Genomic DNA, 16,454 nt, shown 5'->3' on the forward strand with positions numbered 1-16,454 from the left:
TGAACCTTCTCTGTGAACCACATTGGGCTCTTGAAATTGTTTTCCTCCTGCCAGGGGAGGTTATACACATGACCTTTGTAGGTATGTAGTGAATGGTAACTAACCAGTGTTGGGTTTTTTGTTGGAAATAGATTCTGTTGTCATTCACTGGATAAATACTGAAGAACCATCATTGATGGTAGAAAAGAAAAATGAAGGGAACTGATGAAATCCTGGGGATAGTGTGTCAGTTTTTATTTATTTTTAAACAGAAAAGTTCAGATAACTAGATAACGAGTAAATACTTTTCAAAAACTGTTTCATTTTAAAAGAAATCTTTAGAGCTGATTGCAATTATCTTTATTTATGACAGATTTAATAACGTGTTTGGAACGAGCTAACCATTATTTGAAGACAGAATACAGGTAAATACAATGTCCTAGCTGTGCTGCAGTCATTTGTAGCTGAATATTTTGTTTTCCTTGACATTAAACCAGATAAAGTACCTTATTTGTACTTAATTTAATTAAAAAAATCATCTATGTTGTAACTAATTAGGAATATTTGAAATGGTTTCTTATACAGCAGAGATCAGCAAACTTTCCGTCAAAGTCCAGATAGTAAATACTTTAGGTTTTGCAGGCTGTGCAGTCTCTTTTGCATTTGTTCATACAGTTTCTGTTGCCTTTGTAGTGCAGAAGCAGCCATAGACAGTATATATGTGAATGAAAGCATGGCTGTGTTCCAAAAAAACTTTCTTTATTTAAAAAAAAAAAAAAAAAGGCGCTGGCTGGATTTGGCCCATGGGTCACAGTTTGCTGACCCTTGAGTTCTACTGTAGTACCAATGAGCCAAAATGGAGTCTAGAGTGCATTTTTTTTTACTGGGCCAGCATTTGGGAGTGACTTTTGTAATTCTGGAGGGGTTCATTTTCTCTTTCCCACAAAAAAGAGACTTACTGAGAATAGGAGATGAAAATTTTCATCCCAGCTTTACTTTAACTGGAAAAATGACTTAATCTCTTAGATGTACGTTTTCTCATCTGTAAAGTAAAAGTCTAGAGGGGGATTTCTCAGCCTTGGCACTATTGATATTTTGGATTGGATGATTTGCTGTTGTGTGCATTGTGGGTATTTAGCAGCATCCCTGGTCTATATGACCCAGTCATGATAAATGTCTCCAGACGTTTCCAGAGGTCTGCTGGTGGGCAGAAATCACCCCTAGTTGAGAACCACAGGTCTATAGGTCATTGTCAACAAAAACACTAACAACAACTCTAACTCATTAGAGTGTTTTCTTAGTACCAGGTACAGCTCTCTGGAGTTAGCATATAGATAGCTCATGTGAATGTTCCAGTACGCTGATGAAGCAGGTTCTATTTTACCCCAAAAACAGAGGCACAAAGCAATTAAATAACCTGCTTAGGGCTACACAATAAATAAGAATACCCCAAAAGTCAAGCTTAATAGTCCATGGTCCTATCCATCTGATACTCTAATAAATGAGATTCTTTTATATGCAGAATCAACTCTAGTGTTTACTAATATGAAGGCCAGTTGAGAAAAGACAAAAATGAAAATGACCAGTAATTAAATGTTGCCCTTAAAGTTGCTGTTCATCCAATGCAGACATTCAGCAGCATTTTCTTTCCAGCCATACGTGTACAGTCCCAGTGGTGACAGGGCCTCTGGGCATCAATAGTCATTTGCTATCCTCTTAGAGAAAGGAATATATTCAACCCTACAGTGTGATGTTATGGTGTCAGATCATCTAAGCTGTAGCCCAGCCTATTTGTAGTGTTTAGTTAAAGATGAGGTATGATGACTAGTACAGGGCCATAATCCTTCATCCATAATTGTGAAATGCAGAAAGCTTTAAAAGTCAAAAGATTTTTGTAACTCATTTGGTGGCAGTACCTGATTAATGTGACCTTAAATTCACCTGACAGCAAAATTGGACTAAATTAAACATGAGGCTGTTTTGTCTTTATGTATTTGACCTAATTTGACTATCCATATATTTGATACAGAGATATTAATGTTTTGATTAATATTTGCAGACCTCAGTGGAGTCGTGCATCATATACATTATTGGCACTGTCTTACTTTTCTAAAATCCCCAAAATTCTGAATTCTGAAATACATCTGGCTCTAAGGGCTAGGATAAGGAACTGTAAACCTGTAATAGTATTTCCATTATTTCTGTTTCTTAATTCCTTGATTATTGCTGTAGTGCTGGATTCTATTAGGTCAATGGGGAAGAATTATGAACCATTTATTTGGGTAGTTTTGATAATTAGATTCTGTTACACATCTAATTTGCTAAGTCAGCAGGAGGAAACTGAGAGGAAATGAAATAAAAGCAACTGCTATTTTGGAATCTGCTTGGGCTGGTACATTCTTCTTGAACAAACAAAGCAAACATTATTGTAATATGGTATATATAGAAACAAGGGCCTATGGCATTCATCTTTAAAGCTGTCAATGTTCACATAATATTTTGAGTTTCCTTTTGCACGTCTTTTTAGATGTATGGTTGTCTCTCATGGCCTATTGAAATGTTGATGCTTGAAGGAACTACAGAAGAAGAAACTGAATTTAAGGGGGATTATATGCAATATTCGGGGTCACATAGCTAGTTAGGTAGTAACAGAGCCTGGGTCAACACACCCTAAGCCACACCCAACCATACCATATGCCATGACATGTTTCTGAAAAGTTTCTTGAAAAATGACTCTTAAGTAAATGAAATCCTAATTTTAAATATACCTCTTTTAGTCAAACTCATAGAAACAGAAAGTAGTTCCTGGGGGCTGAAGGTTAGGGGAAATAGGGAAAGGTTGATAAAAGGGTATAAACTTTCAGCTATAGAGATGAATACGGTCTGAGGATCTAATGTATAACGTGGTGACTATAGCTGATAACACCATATTGTGTAATTGAAATTTGTGAAGAGAGTAGAGCTTAAATATTCTCACCAAAAAAATACATATACGTACGTGTGTGTGTGTGTGTTGGGGGGGTGATGGCTGTGTTTAACTAACTAGATGGAAGGAATTCTTTCAGTGTATACGTATATCAAATCATCGTGATGTACACTTTAAATATTTTACAATTTTGTTTGTCAACTATACCCCAGTAAAGCTGAAAAAAATATACACCTTTTTTTCTGATTGCAAAAGTAATTTATAACTAATGTAGACCATCACTCTCCAGGCATTTAAACTTGACTAATTCAAATTGAGGTGTGCTGTAAGTACAAAATATACGGCAGATTTTGAAAACTTATTTAAAAAAAAAAGACTGGAAATATCTTGGTAATTTTTCTGTTCATTACATGTGGAAATGATACATTTTGAATATATTAGGTTAAACAGAATATATGAGTAGTATTAATATTAATTTTGCCTGTTTCTTTTGATTTTTTTAATGTGGCTACTAGAATATTTAAATTAACATGTATGGCTTCCATTGTGGTCCAATTGGGTAATGCTAGTAGAGTGAATCCAAATTTACAGAGTTAGTAACACAGAAAGTGATAGTTTCTCAAACTCCTACACTTAGAGAGAATCCAGAGATATTCTTCCTTGTTTTCTTTTTATCCATAGAAAACATAAATTGTTATTTAAACATTTCTTTTTATAAAAACAAGAGTATGCTATATATACTGTATTTAGAAACTTTACCTTTTTTTTTTTTTTTTTTTTTTTTTGCGGTACGGGGGCCTCTCACTGTTGTGGCCTCTCCCATTGCGGAGCACAGGCTCCAGACGCGCAGGCTCAGCAGCCATGGCTCACGGGCCCAGCCGCTCTGCGGCATGTGGGATCTTCCCAGACCGGGGCACGAACCCGTGTCCCCTGCATCGGCAGGCAGACTCTCAACCACTGCGCCACCAGGGAAGCCCGGAATATTTACCTTTTTACTTAACATTTCTTGGACCTCTTAAAATCAATTAAGATGCTTTAGGGAAGCTCATTGTTTAATAGAGTTTATAATGAATTTTGATATAAAACAAATAATTGTGTAAAACTTGCCTTCAGATGAACATTTTAGATAAGTCTGTGTTTTCACAAATCAGGTTTCTGATTTGTCACTAAAGAAAGATATTCCTGCATGTTGTATAGAGGAGAGAAAATACTTTTAAGTATAATTTCACACTTTTTAATTTCAGTACGACCTAATAAAATATAAACTCTTTATTTTTTTTCCAGCAAGTTCTGCCCGGCTGGTTGTAGAGACATAGCAGGAGATATTTCTGGGAATGTGGTGCATGGATATAGAGATGTAAGTAATTGAGGGTAATCTTATGGCAGTGAGGAAATGAAAAAGAGTTAGTGCTTGTTGCTCTGCCTGAATTCTTTACAAAGTAAAGTCAAATAAGATATAAAACTTTGTAGGTAGATGCATAGTTCTCTTTTCTGAGAATAAATGAAATAAGTATAAAAACCAAGGTTATTCATGCACTCATTCCTATTTTTAGCATTTCCAGTTAAGCATACTATAAATGAAATGGTAAACAAAACCCTTTATATTATTTATATTTATATTAATTGTACCTAAGGGTATAATTCCATCCAATTTTATAAGAGATCATCCTTTTGTTATAATTTATTTCTTTATTTTAATGCTCCAATTGATTCATGTAATACAGCCAAGGACATGAACATTTTACATCACAGAAGAGTGACATTATATCTAGGACCAGCAAAGCTGTATGCCCTGCTCATATATATTATTCCCCTCCCTCCTTGCACTCCAATTTCTAATGCCTATTGAAACTCTCTGGGTGATATAAATTGTTCCCAGAAAAAAATAAATTCACAAGAAATCATTTTTCTAAAGTATATATCTTATATCCAGATATACAATCCTTTCTTACTATTTACAGATTTCTATCCTGGAAATCTGATACCTGATTTTTTAAAATTTGCTATTCAAAATAGTTGCGTTTATAGCTTACGGGAAGGGGCTTGAGTTATTAGAAATGTAAAAATCTATATAGTGATGGAACTTTTCTAAGAGTTCTTTATGCACGGGGAAAACATACACGTTCTAGGAGATTGATCATATATCTCCAGCAGGAGGGAAAAAACTTGGCTTTAATTTTGCTTTCAGTACATCCTGATTCTGGAAGCAGCAGGTTTTGTGATTTTGCTCTTTGTTTCCTTTTTCTTGTGTTGTCTTAATTTACAAGATTGACACAGGATATTTACTTGGCCTAGAAACTGAATCTTAAAATGATTTACACTACCTCAATTTGAAAATATACTCGGCACAGGCTGAAGTCCTAGATGACTTCAGGAAATTAACCAAAAGAACTAAAATGTTGAGGTATAGTTTTCTCCCCCTAGCAATATAAAGTTTTAATTTATTATTTTCCTGTCCTGTGTAAGAAACTTAAGAATTATATGCAGAAAGAGAAATAGCATTGTTTCTTTCTTGCTTTATTCGTTGATCTCACCTCTTGACAGAGCTCTCTTTTTCAGAGTAACAGGTTAATGGTTTCCTGGGTGGTAGGCCTCAGTACCTGATCTGGAAGTGCTAACAAACAGGTTTCCTATTTGATGCACCAACTGGTTTTACACCATTTGCTTCCAGTATGATTTCATCTGGAGGGAAAATTTGTATTTTGAAAACTAATCTCTTCAAAGAAGTCTGATTAGTGTCTTTTTGTGGTATATATTGATACTGTGTGTATATTAGATATCTATTGCTACATGACTATTACCAAAAACTTAGAAGCTTGAAACAACACATGTATTCTCTCTCATGTTCTGTGGGTCAGAAGTTTGAGCATGGCCTGCTGAGTTTGAGTGAGGAACACTCACAAGGGTGTATCCAAGGTGACACAGGGTGTCAGTGGGGCTGCAGTTTCATCTGAGGCTTGACTAGGAAAATACTTGTTTCTAAGCTCACATGGTGTTGGCAGCATTCAGTTACTGATGGGTTGTTGGATTGAGGACCTCAGTTTCTTCCTGGATTTTGGTTGGAGGCTGTCCTCAGCTCATTACATGTGGGCCTCCCCAACATGGCTACTTGCTTTTTTTTTTCTTTCTCTCTCTCTCTCATTATTTTCTCTCCGCCGTCTGTGTACCATCTTTATTTTTTTTAATTTTATTGATGTATAGTTACTGTATAATATTATATGTTACAGGTGTACAATATAGTGACTCAATTTTTTTAACATCTTTATTGGAGTATAATTGCTTTACAGTGGTGTGTTAGTTTCTGCTTTATGACAAAGTGAATCAGTTATACATATGTTCTCATATCTCTTCCCTCTTGCGTCACCCTCCCTCCCACCCTCCCTATCCCACCCCTCTAGGTGGTCACAAAGCACTGAGCTGATCTCCCTGTGCTATGCAGCTGCTTCCCACTAGCTAACTATTTTACGTTTGGTACTGTATATATGTCCATGCTGCTCTCTCACTTTGTCACAGCTTACCCTTCCCCCTCCCCATGTCCTCAAGTCCATTCTCTAGTAGGTCTGTGTCTTTATTCCCGTCTTGCCCCTAGGTTCTTCATGACCACTTTTTTTTTCTTAGATTTCATATATATGTGTTAGCATACGGTATTTGTTTTTCTCTTTCTGACTTACTTCACTCTGTATGATAGACTCTAGGTCGATCCACCTCACTACAAATAACTCAATTTCGTTTCTTTTTATGGCTGAGTAATACTCCCTTGTGTATATGTGCCACATCTTCTTTATCCATTCATCTGTCGATGGACACTTAGGTTGCTTCCATGTCCTGGCTATTGTAAATAGAGCTGCAATGAACATTTTGGTACATGACTCTTTTTGAATTATGGTTTTCTCAGGGTATATGCCCAGTAGTGGGATTGCTGGGTGGTATGGTAGTTCTATTTTTAGTTTTTTAAGGAAGCTCCATTCTGTTCTCTATAGTGGCTGTATCAATTTACATTCCTACCAACAGTGCAAGAGGGTTCCCTTTTCTTCACACTCTCTGCAGCATTTATTGTTTGTAGATTTTTTGATGATGGCCATTCTGACTGGTGTGAGATGATGTCTCATTGTAGTTTTGATTTGCATTTCTCTAATGATTAATGATATTGAGCATTCTTTCATGTGTTTGTTGGCTGTCTGTATATCTTCTTTGGAGAAATGTCTATTTAGGTCTTCTGCCCATTTTTGGATTGGGTTGTTTGTTTTTTTTGATATTGGTGACTCACAATTTTTAAAGGTTATACTACATTTATAGTTATTGTAAAATATTTGCTATATCCCCCATGTTGTACAAAATATCCTTGTAGCTTATTTTATACCTAATAGTTTGTACCTCTTAATTCCCCACCCCTATATTGCCCCTCCCCTTAGATTCATTTAGATAGGTTCTTATTCTCCCTATTCAGAAGCTTTGAAGGTGTCACTACCACCTACAGGATCAAGTTTCAATTGCTTAGGCTTTTAGGCTTTTGCTTTTTAACCAAAGCCAGCAATGGAGAGTTTCCTAACCAGGGAGCCTCCCAGCAAGACCGGTTACAATCTTATGTAATGTTATCATGAGAGTGCTGTCCTGTCACCTTTGCCACATCCTATTAGTTAGGAGAAAGCCACAGCTCCCACCCCCGCCTAAGGGGATTACACAAGGGGAGAATACCAGTAGGCAGAGATCATGCGGGTTATCTTAGAGTCTCTCCTCGAGGGTGTCTTCCTCTTAGGGAATATGTTCAGTTGTAACAAGTCTTTTCTGGAAGGGTCTTGGCAAAACCTAAGCATATCCTCTTGGTCAGGATGACAGAATCTGTAAAACAAGTTACTAGAGAAGCTGTTGAAGAAGCAGATGCTCTGTCACAGGGAAGAAATGGGATGAATTAAAGAGTAATTAGAGAAAAAGAATTGGTTCACTCTGTGTTGTTTCAAAAGGCAGAACCAGGATCAGAGAGGCCCATTTCTGTGGCATATAAGGAATAGCTGAACAGTGCAAAACGGGATAGGATGTCTCAAGAAAGGCCCTAATCACTGGAAGTGTCCAGTGTAGAGGTTACAGCCATTCGTCAGGGTAGCCTGTATGTGTATGGAAGGTGCTGTGGGTGGAGAGTGGGACAGTCTGTCGGGAGGTGTCAGCAGAAAACTTTAAAGATCTTTTAGAGTTCGGGAGATGCTGTGATTCTGTCTCCTCGACTGCTGAATTCAGGCATCTTATGGTGTAGGCTCACCTGGAAACTGGAAATAAAAAGCCCCCAGAACAGTTTTTCTCTTGGCACCTTCTCCCAAGCCTGCTGACCGTACCACCTGCTTTTAAGTGGAACACATCCCTTAACTCACTCGTTTCAGTAATTCCTCATTCCCCAAAAATGTTCAAGGAGTATGGTAAATTAAAGGCAGACAGTGCAAAAAGTGTGCTCCTGGTTTAGGGGAGAAAGGGAGAAACCCAGTCCATCGCCTACACCCGCAACAAGCCAGAGGTAAGTACACTGTGTTGGTGAGTGATTGTCTCTGACTGATGACAATAGGAGTGATTTTATTTTTTTCCTATTTTCCAAAATTTCTATAATGAATGTATTGCTTTCCTAAAGAAAATGTTATCATCATGGTAATTATGAAGACTGCAGCAACACTGAAACAATTCATAGGATAGAATGAGGAATATATTTTTATTATTTAACATTTGACCATCATCCCACCAACATTTTAATCTATTTATTTATTTATTTTTGGCTGCGTTGGGTCTTCGTTGCTGCGCGCGGGCTTTCTCTAGTTGCCGTGAACGGGGGCTACTCTTCATTGCAGTGCACGGGCTTCGCATTGCGGTGGCTTCTCTTGTTGCTGAGCACAGGCTCTAGGCATGTGGGCTTCAGTGGTTGTGGCTCGTGGCCTCTAGAGCGCAGGCTCAGTAGTTGTGGTGCACGAGCTTAGTTGCTCTGCAGCAGGTGGGATTTTCCTGGACTGGGGCTTGAACCCATGTCCGCTGCATTAGCAGGTGGATTCTTAACCACTGCACTACCAGGGAAGCCCTCTGACAACATTTTAAACATGTGCTTTCTTCATGTTTTATTAAAGTCAATCTAAAACGTTTACTTTTTTTTAACGTCTTTATTGATAAGTGCTTTACATAGTTGTGTTAGTTGCTGCTGTATAACAAGTGAATCAGCTATACATATACATATATCCCCATATCCCACCCTCTTGCGTCTCCCTCCCCCGCTCCTTATCCCACCCCTCTAGGTGGTCACAAAGCACTGAGCTGATCTCCCTGTGCTATGCGGTTGCTTCCCACTAGCTATCTGTTTTACATTTGGTAGTGGATATATGTCCATGCCACTCTCTCACTTTGTCCCAGCTTACCCTTCCCCCTCCCCATGTCCTCAAGTCCATTCTCTAGTAGGTCTCTGTCTTTATTGCTGTCTTGCCCCCTAGGTTCTTCATGACCATTTTTTTTTCTTAGATTCCATATATATGTGTTAGCATACGGTATTTGTTTTTCTCTTTCTGACTTACTTTACTCTGTATGACAGACTCTAGGTCGATCCACCTCACTACAAATAACTCAATTTCATTTCTTTTTATGGCTGAGTAATATTCCATTGTATATATGTGCCACATCTTTATGCATTCATCTGTTGATGAACACTTAGGTTGCTTCCATGTCCTGGCTGTTGTAAATAGTTATGGTTTTCTCAGGGTATATGCCCAGTAGTGGGATTACTGGGTGGTATGGTAGTTCTATTTTTAGTTTTTGAAGGAACCGCCATACTGTTCTCCATAGTGGCTGTATCAATTTACATTCCCACAAACGGTACAAGAGGGTTCCCTTTTCTCCACACACTCTCCAGCATTTATGGTGTGTAGATTTTTTGTTGATGCCCATTATGACTGGTGTGAGGTGATACCTCATTGTAGTTTTGATTTGCAGTTCTCCAATGATTAGTGATGTTGATCAGCTTTTCATATGCTTCTCGGCCATCTGTATCTCTTCTTTGGAGAAATGTCTGTTTAGGTCTTCTGCCCATTTTTCGATTGGGTTGTTTGTTTTTTTGGTATTGAGCTGCATGAGCTGTTTATATATTTTAGAGATTAATCCTTTGTCAGTTGCTTTGTTTGCAAATATTTTCTCCCATTCTGAGGGTTGTCTTTTCATCTTGTTTATGGTTTCCTTAGCTGTGCAAAAGCTTTTAAGTTTCATTACATCCCATTTGTTTATTTTTGTTTTTATTTCCCTTTCTCTAGGAGGTGGGTCCAAAGCACCTTTCTGTGATTTATGTCATAGAGTGTTCTGCCTATGTTTTCCTCTAAGAGTTTTACAGTGTCTGGCCTTACAATAGGTCTGTAATCCATTTTGAGTATATTTTTGTGTACGCTATTAGGGAGTGTTCTAATTTCATTCTTTTACATGTAGCTGTCCAGTTTTCCCAGCACCACTTATTGAAGAGGCTCTCTTTTCCCCTTTGTATATTCTTGCCTCTTTTATCAAAGATAAGGTGACCATGGGTGCGCAGGTTTATCTATGGGCTTTCTATCCTGTTCCACTGATCTATATTTCTGTTTTGTGCCAGTACCATACTGTGTTGATTACTGTAGCTTTGTAGTATAGTCTGAAGTCAGGATGCCTGATTCTTCCAGCTCCATTTTTCTTTCTCAAGATTGCTTTGGCTATTCGGGGTTCTTTGTGTTTCCATACAAATTGTGAAATTTTTTGTTCTGTTTCTGTGAAAAATGCCAGTGGTAGTTTGATAGGGATTGCATTGAATCTGTAGATTGCTTTGGGTAGTAGAGTCATTTTCACAATGTTGATCCTTCCAATCCAAGAACATGGTATATCTCTCCATCTGTTGGTATCATCTTTAATTTCTTTCATCAGTGTCTTATAATTTTCTGCATACAGGTCTTTTGTCTCCTTAGGTAGGTTTATTCCTAGGTATTTTACTCTTTTTGTTGCAGTGATAAATGGGAGTGTTTCCTTAATTTCTCTTTCAGATTTTTCATCATTGGTGTATAGGAATTCAAGAGACTTCTGTGTATGAAGTTTGTATCCTGCTACTTTAACAAATTCATTGATTAGCTCTAGTAGTTTTCTGGTAGCATCTTTAGGATTCTCTATGTATAGTATCATGTCATCTGCAAACAGTGACAGCTTTACTTCTTCTTTTCCAATTTGGATTCCCTTTATTTCTTTTTCTTCTCTGATTGCTGTGGCTAAAACTTCCAAAACTATGTTGAATAATAGTGGTGAGAGTGGGCAACCTTGTCTTGTTCCTGATCTTAGTGGAAATGGTTTCAGTTTTTCACCATTGAGAACAGTGTTGGCTGTGGGTTTGTCATATATGGTGTTTATTATGTTGAGGTAAGTTCCCTCTATGCCTGCTTTCTGGAGGGTGTTTATCATAAATGGGTGTTGAATTTTGTTGAAAGCTTTTTCTGCATCTACTGAGATGATCATATGGTTTTTATCCTTCAGTTTGTTAGTATGGTTTATCACATTGATTGATTTGTGTATATTGAAGAATCCTTGCAATCCAGGGATAAACCCCACTTAATCATGGTATATGATCCTCTTAATGTGCTGCTGGATTCTGTTTGCTAGTATTTTGTTGAGGATTTTTGCATCTGTGTTCATCAGTGATATTGGCCTGTAGTTTTCTTTCTTTGTGACATCGTTGTCTGGTTTTGTTATCAGGGTGATGGTGGCTTTGTAGAATAAGTTTGGGAGTGTTCCTCCCTCTGCTATATTTTGGAAGAATTTGAGAAGGATAAGTGTTAGCTCTTCTCTAAATGTTTGATAGAATTCGCCTGTGAAGCCATCTGGTCCTGGGGTTTTGTTTGTTGGAAGACTTTTAATCACAGTTTCAATTTCATTGCTTGTGATTGGTCTGTTTATATTTTCTGTTTCTTCCTGGTTCAGCCGTGGAAGGTTGTGCTTTTCTAAGGATTTTTCCATTTCTTCCAGGTTGTCCATTTTATTGGCATATAGTTGATTGAGGTAATCTCTCATGATCCCTTGTATTTCTGTAGTGTCAGTTGTTACTTCTCCTTTTTCATTTCTAATTCTACTGCTTTGAGTCTTCTCCCTTTTTTTTCTTGATGAGTCTGGCTAATGGGTGATCAATTTTGTTTATCTTCTCAAAGAACCAACTTTTAGTTTTATTGATCTTTGCTATCGTTTCCTTCATTTCTTTTTCATTTATTTCTGGTCTGATCTTTATGATTGCTTTCCTTTTGCTAACTTTGGGGTTTTTTTTTTTTTCCTTCTTTCTCTAATTGCTTTAGTTGCAAGGTTAGGTTGTTTATTCAAGATGTTTCCTGTTTCTTAAGGTAGGATTGTATTGCTATAAACTTCCACCTTAGAACTGTTTTTGCTGCATCCCATAGGTTTTGGGCCATCATGTTTTCATTGTCATTTGTTTCTAGGTATTTTTTGATTTCCTCTTTGATTTCTTCAGTGATCTCTTGGTTATTTAGTAGCATATTGTTTAGCCTGCATGTGTTTTTATGTTTTACAGTTTTTTTCCTGTAATTGATAACTAGTCTCATAGCATTGTGGTTGGAAAAGATACTTGATACGATTTCAAATTTCTTAAATTTACCATGGCTTGATTTGTGACCCAAGATATGATCTATCCTGGAGAATGTTCCATGAGCACTTGAGAAGAAAGTGTATTCTGCTGTTTTGGGATGGAATGTCCTATAAATATCAATTAAGTCCATCTTGTTTAATGTGTCATTTAAAGCTTGTGTTTCCTTATTTTTTTCATTTGATCTGTCCATTGGTGAAAGTGGGGTGTTAAAGTCCCCTACTATGATCGTGTTACTGTTGATTTCCCATTTTATGGCTGTTAGCATTTGCCTTATGTATTCAGGTGCTCCTATGTTGCGTGCATAAATATTTACAATTGTTATATCTTCTTCTTGGATTGATCCCTTGAGCATTATGTAGTGTCCTCCTTTGTCTCTTTTAATAGTCTTTATTTTAAAGTCTATTTTGTCTGATATGAGAATTGTTACTCCAGCTTTCTTTTGATTTCCATTTGCATGGAATATCTTTTTCCATCCCCTCACTTTCAGTCTGTATGTGTCCCTAGGTCTGAAGCGGGTCTCTTGTAGACAGCATATATACAGGTCTTGTTTTTGCATACATTCAGCCAGTCTGTGTCTTTTGGTTGGAGCATTTAATCCATTTCCATTTAAGGTAATTATTGATATGTATGTTCCTATTACCATTTTCTTAATTGTTTTGGGTTTGTTATTGTAGGTCTTTTCCTTCTCTTGTGTTTCCTGTCTAGAGAAGTTCCTTTAGCATTTGTTGCAAAACTGGTTTGGTGGTGCTGAATTCTTTTAACTTTTGTTTGTCTGTGAACGTTTTAATTTCTTCATCGAATCTGAATGAGATCCTTGCTGGGTAGAGTAATCTTGGTGTTAGGTTTTTCCCTTTCATCACTTTAAATATGTCCAGCCACTCCCTTCTGGCTTGCAGAGTTTCTGCTGAAAGATCAGCTGTTAACCTTATGGGGATTCCATTGTATGTTATTTGTTGCTTTTCCCTCACTGCTTTTAATATATTTTCTTTGAATTTAATTTTTGATAGTTTGATTAATATGTGTCTTGGTGTGTTTCTCCTTGGATTTATACTGTATTGGACTCTGCACTTCCTGGACTTGATTGTCTATTTCCTTTCCCATATTAGGGAAGTTTTCGGGCTTCCCTGGTGGCACAGTGGTTGGGAGCCCTCCTGCCAATGCAGGGGACACGGGTTCCTGCCCTGGTCTGGGAGGATCCCATATGCCGCAGAGTAGCTAGGCCTGTGAGCCATGGCCACTGAGCCTGCATGTCCAGAGCCTGTGCTTTGCAATGGGAGAGGCCACAACAGTGAGAGGCCCACGTACTGAAAAAAAAAAAAAAAAAAATCTCCTCCATATTAGGGAAGTTTTCAACTATAATCTCTTCAAATATTTCTCAGTCCCTTTCTTTTCTCTTCTTCTTCTGGGACCCCTATAATTCAAATACTGGTGCATTTAATGTTGTCCCAGAGGTCTCTGAGACTGTCCTCAATTCTTTTCATTCTTTTTTCTTTATGCTGCTCTGCAGTAGTTATTTCCACTATTTTATCTTCCAGGTCACTTATCCGGTCTTCTGCCTCAGTTATTCTGCTATTGATCCCTTCTAGAGAATTTTTAATTTCATTTATTGTGTTGTTCATCATTGTTTGTTTGCTCTTTAGTTCTTCTAGGTCCTTGTTAAACCTTTCTTGTATTTTCTCCATTCTGTTTCCAAGATTTTGGATCATCTTTACTATCATTACTCTGAATTCTTTTTCAGGTAGACTGCCTATTTCCTCTTCCTTTGTTTGGTCTGGTGGGTTTTTACCTTGCTCCTTCATCTGCTATGTGTTTCTCTGTCTTCTCATTTTGCTTACCTTACTGTGTTTGGGGTCTCCTTTTCCCAGGCTGCAGGTTCGTAGTTCCCATTGTTTTTGGTGTCTGCCCCCAGTGGTTAAGGTTGATTCAGTGGGTTTTGTAGGCTTCCTGGTGGAGGGGACTGGTGTCTGTGTTCTGGTGGATGAGGCTGGATCTTGTCTTTCTGGTGGGCTGGTCCATATCTGGTGGTGTGTTTTGGGGTGTCTGTGACCTTCTTATGATTTTAGGCAGCCTCTCTGCTAATGGGTGGGGTTGTGTTCCTATCTTGCTAGTTGTTGGGCATAGGGTGTCCAGCACTGTAGCTTGCTGGTCCTTGAGTGGAGCTGGGTCTTAGCGTTGAGAAGGAACTCTTTGTGACAGCTTTTGCTGTTTGATATTACGAGGGGCAGGGAGGTCTCTTGTGGACTAGTGTCCTGAACTCGGCTCTCCCATGTCAGAGGCTCAGGCTTGACACACGACCAGAGCACCAGGACCCTGCCAGCCACACGGTAATCATTCTTTCACGTGGTAGACCAACAGTGGGGCAGGGAGAGTGGTTTGTCCAGGCTAAAATCCAGCTGGAGGAGGTCATGGAGAGGACATACTGGTTGGACGGAGACATGGACCCAGGCAATTCAGCAGCTCAACTATCAGGTTAGCGGAGGCACCTTCCACCTAAAATGTTTATATTACATTTTATTTTAATACTTTCTCAATACTTTTTCGTACAAGTTGATTTTTCCTAAAGGAAGACTTAAGAAAATACTCCAATTCTGGGATGATTTGATAACTGCTTTGAGAGTTAAGTCTTCTCATGCTTATCTGCTTGGCCATCTTTTGTGGCTCAGTGAACTTCAGGGATGTTTAGTTCCATCAACCTTCAAGTTCATGAGTCTTGCATGTGTTCTCCTCAACTGTCCATTGCATTCCCTTCCCTGAAGAATTACATTTAAATTATTTCGTTTGTTTAAGGTAATCACTAAATAACTTAGGCTTTCCTATATTTACATTTCAGTGAGGTTTCAGCCTCAAAATAGCTAGAAAATAAAATACAAATCTACTGTTCAAAAGGAAATTTTTAAAAAGCAGGTTCAGTGAGTGTGAATTTTAAAAATTGATACCAAAAAATCCCCAACTTTAGAAAACATCAATTTTATTTAAGTTAGTGGGTGAGCGGGTGATTTTTTTTAAGGAAATAACTCAGGAAAGGGCTGAAAATTTTATTATAATAATATGATAGCCAGATCTGATGGTTATTCTCTTGGGGATGTATCCTATGGCCTGCATTTAATATTATGAAAAAATATTAAATAAATACGTGTAATTTAACATGCAATAATGCAATGAAATGAACTCCATAAAAGGGGCACATACCACTGGGTTCCCTCAATGCTGGGGACTGTGGGAAATGCGAATATCTGTTGGGCAATGAAGCTGATAGGTCGTGTTGCTTGTTGGCCTGTGAATCTGTCCTCTTGTTACCAAGGAGGCCCTTGTACATGCCAAGTCCAGTGAGAGTTCTACACACAAGGCAGGGATGCTGGGATGAAGACCATCCCATCCCCAGACTGAATTCCAAGGAAGCCAGGTGATCCTAGGGACAAGGGAATAGCTGCCCAGCTGACCACTTTGTTTTTCATTTGGGGCTGAGAGAGGGAGGCAGGCCTGCATGGACCCTATAAGAGGTACACAGGGTGCCCTTTAGAATCACAAGGTGATTCTAGACATCACCCAGTCCAGCCTTGTCATTGTGAAGATGAATCGGGAAGCCGGGTCCAGAGCAGGGAGGTGACTTAAGCACACCTGGTAGAGTTAGAGGCAGAGTCAGCATGATGCGCTAAGTTGCTGAATTTAAATCCAGGACTTTTACAGCTAGCTCCTCTATTTTGTACCCAAAGAGTCTAAAACAGTAATAAGAAACCTTTTTAAGAAAATTGAGAAAAAATGAAAATGCAAGCTGCCTCTTTAAAGAGTATTATCTTTCTCTTCTAATTCTTTTTTTCCCCAAAATCAAGAAGGGTAGTATCTGCATCAGTTTCAGCATTCTCATATTTCTTCTCTGTCATGAAATCCTCCCCCTTTTTTCACTATGATAGCAGTCATTGCAAAACTGACTCCCTTTGC

At 38.2% G+C, this 16,454-nt stretch overlaps 1 protein-coding gene across 1 annotated transcript in view; it reads left to right on the forward strand.

Annotated features, from left to right (window-relative positions):
* The window catches only part of DCBLD1 (discoidin, CUB and LCCL domain containing 1), a 72,079-nt gene that overhangs the window by 38,625 nt on the left and 17,000 nt on the right, over window positions 1–16,454 (forward strand). Inside the window, exons 4-5 of the mRNA XM_081251572.1 lie at window positions 353–404; window positions 4,190–4,262. Of these exons, the coding sequence (XP_081107698.1) occupies window positions 353–404; window positions 4,190–4,262 (125 nt within the window). The remainder of the gene's footprint in view (window positions 1–352; window positions 405–4,189; window positions 4,263–16,454) is intronic.

This window comes from Mesoplodon bidens, assembly GCF_964165515.1.
Source record: "Mesoplodon bidens genome assembly, chromosome: 12".
In the NCBI taxonomy this organism is placed as follows: Eukaryota; Metazoa; Chordata; class Mammalia; order Artiodactyla; family Ziphiidae; genus Mesoplodon; species Mesoplodon bidens.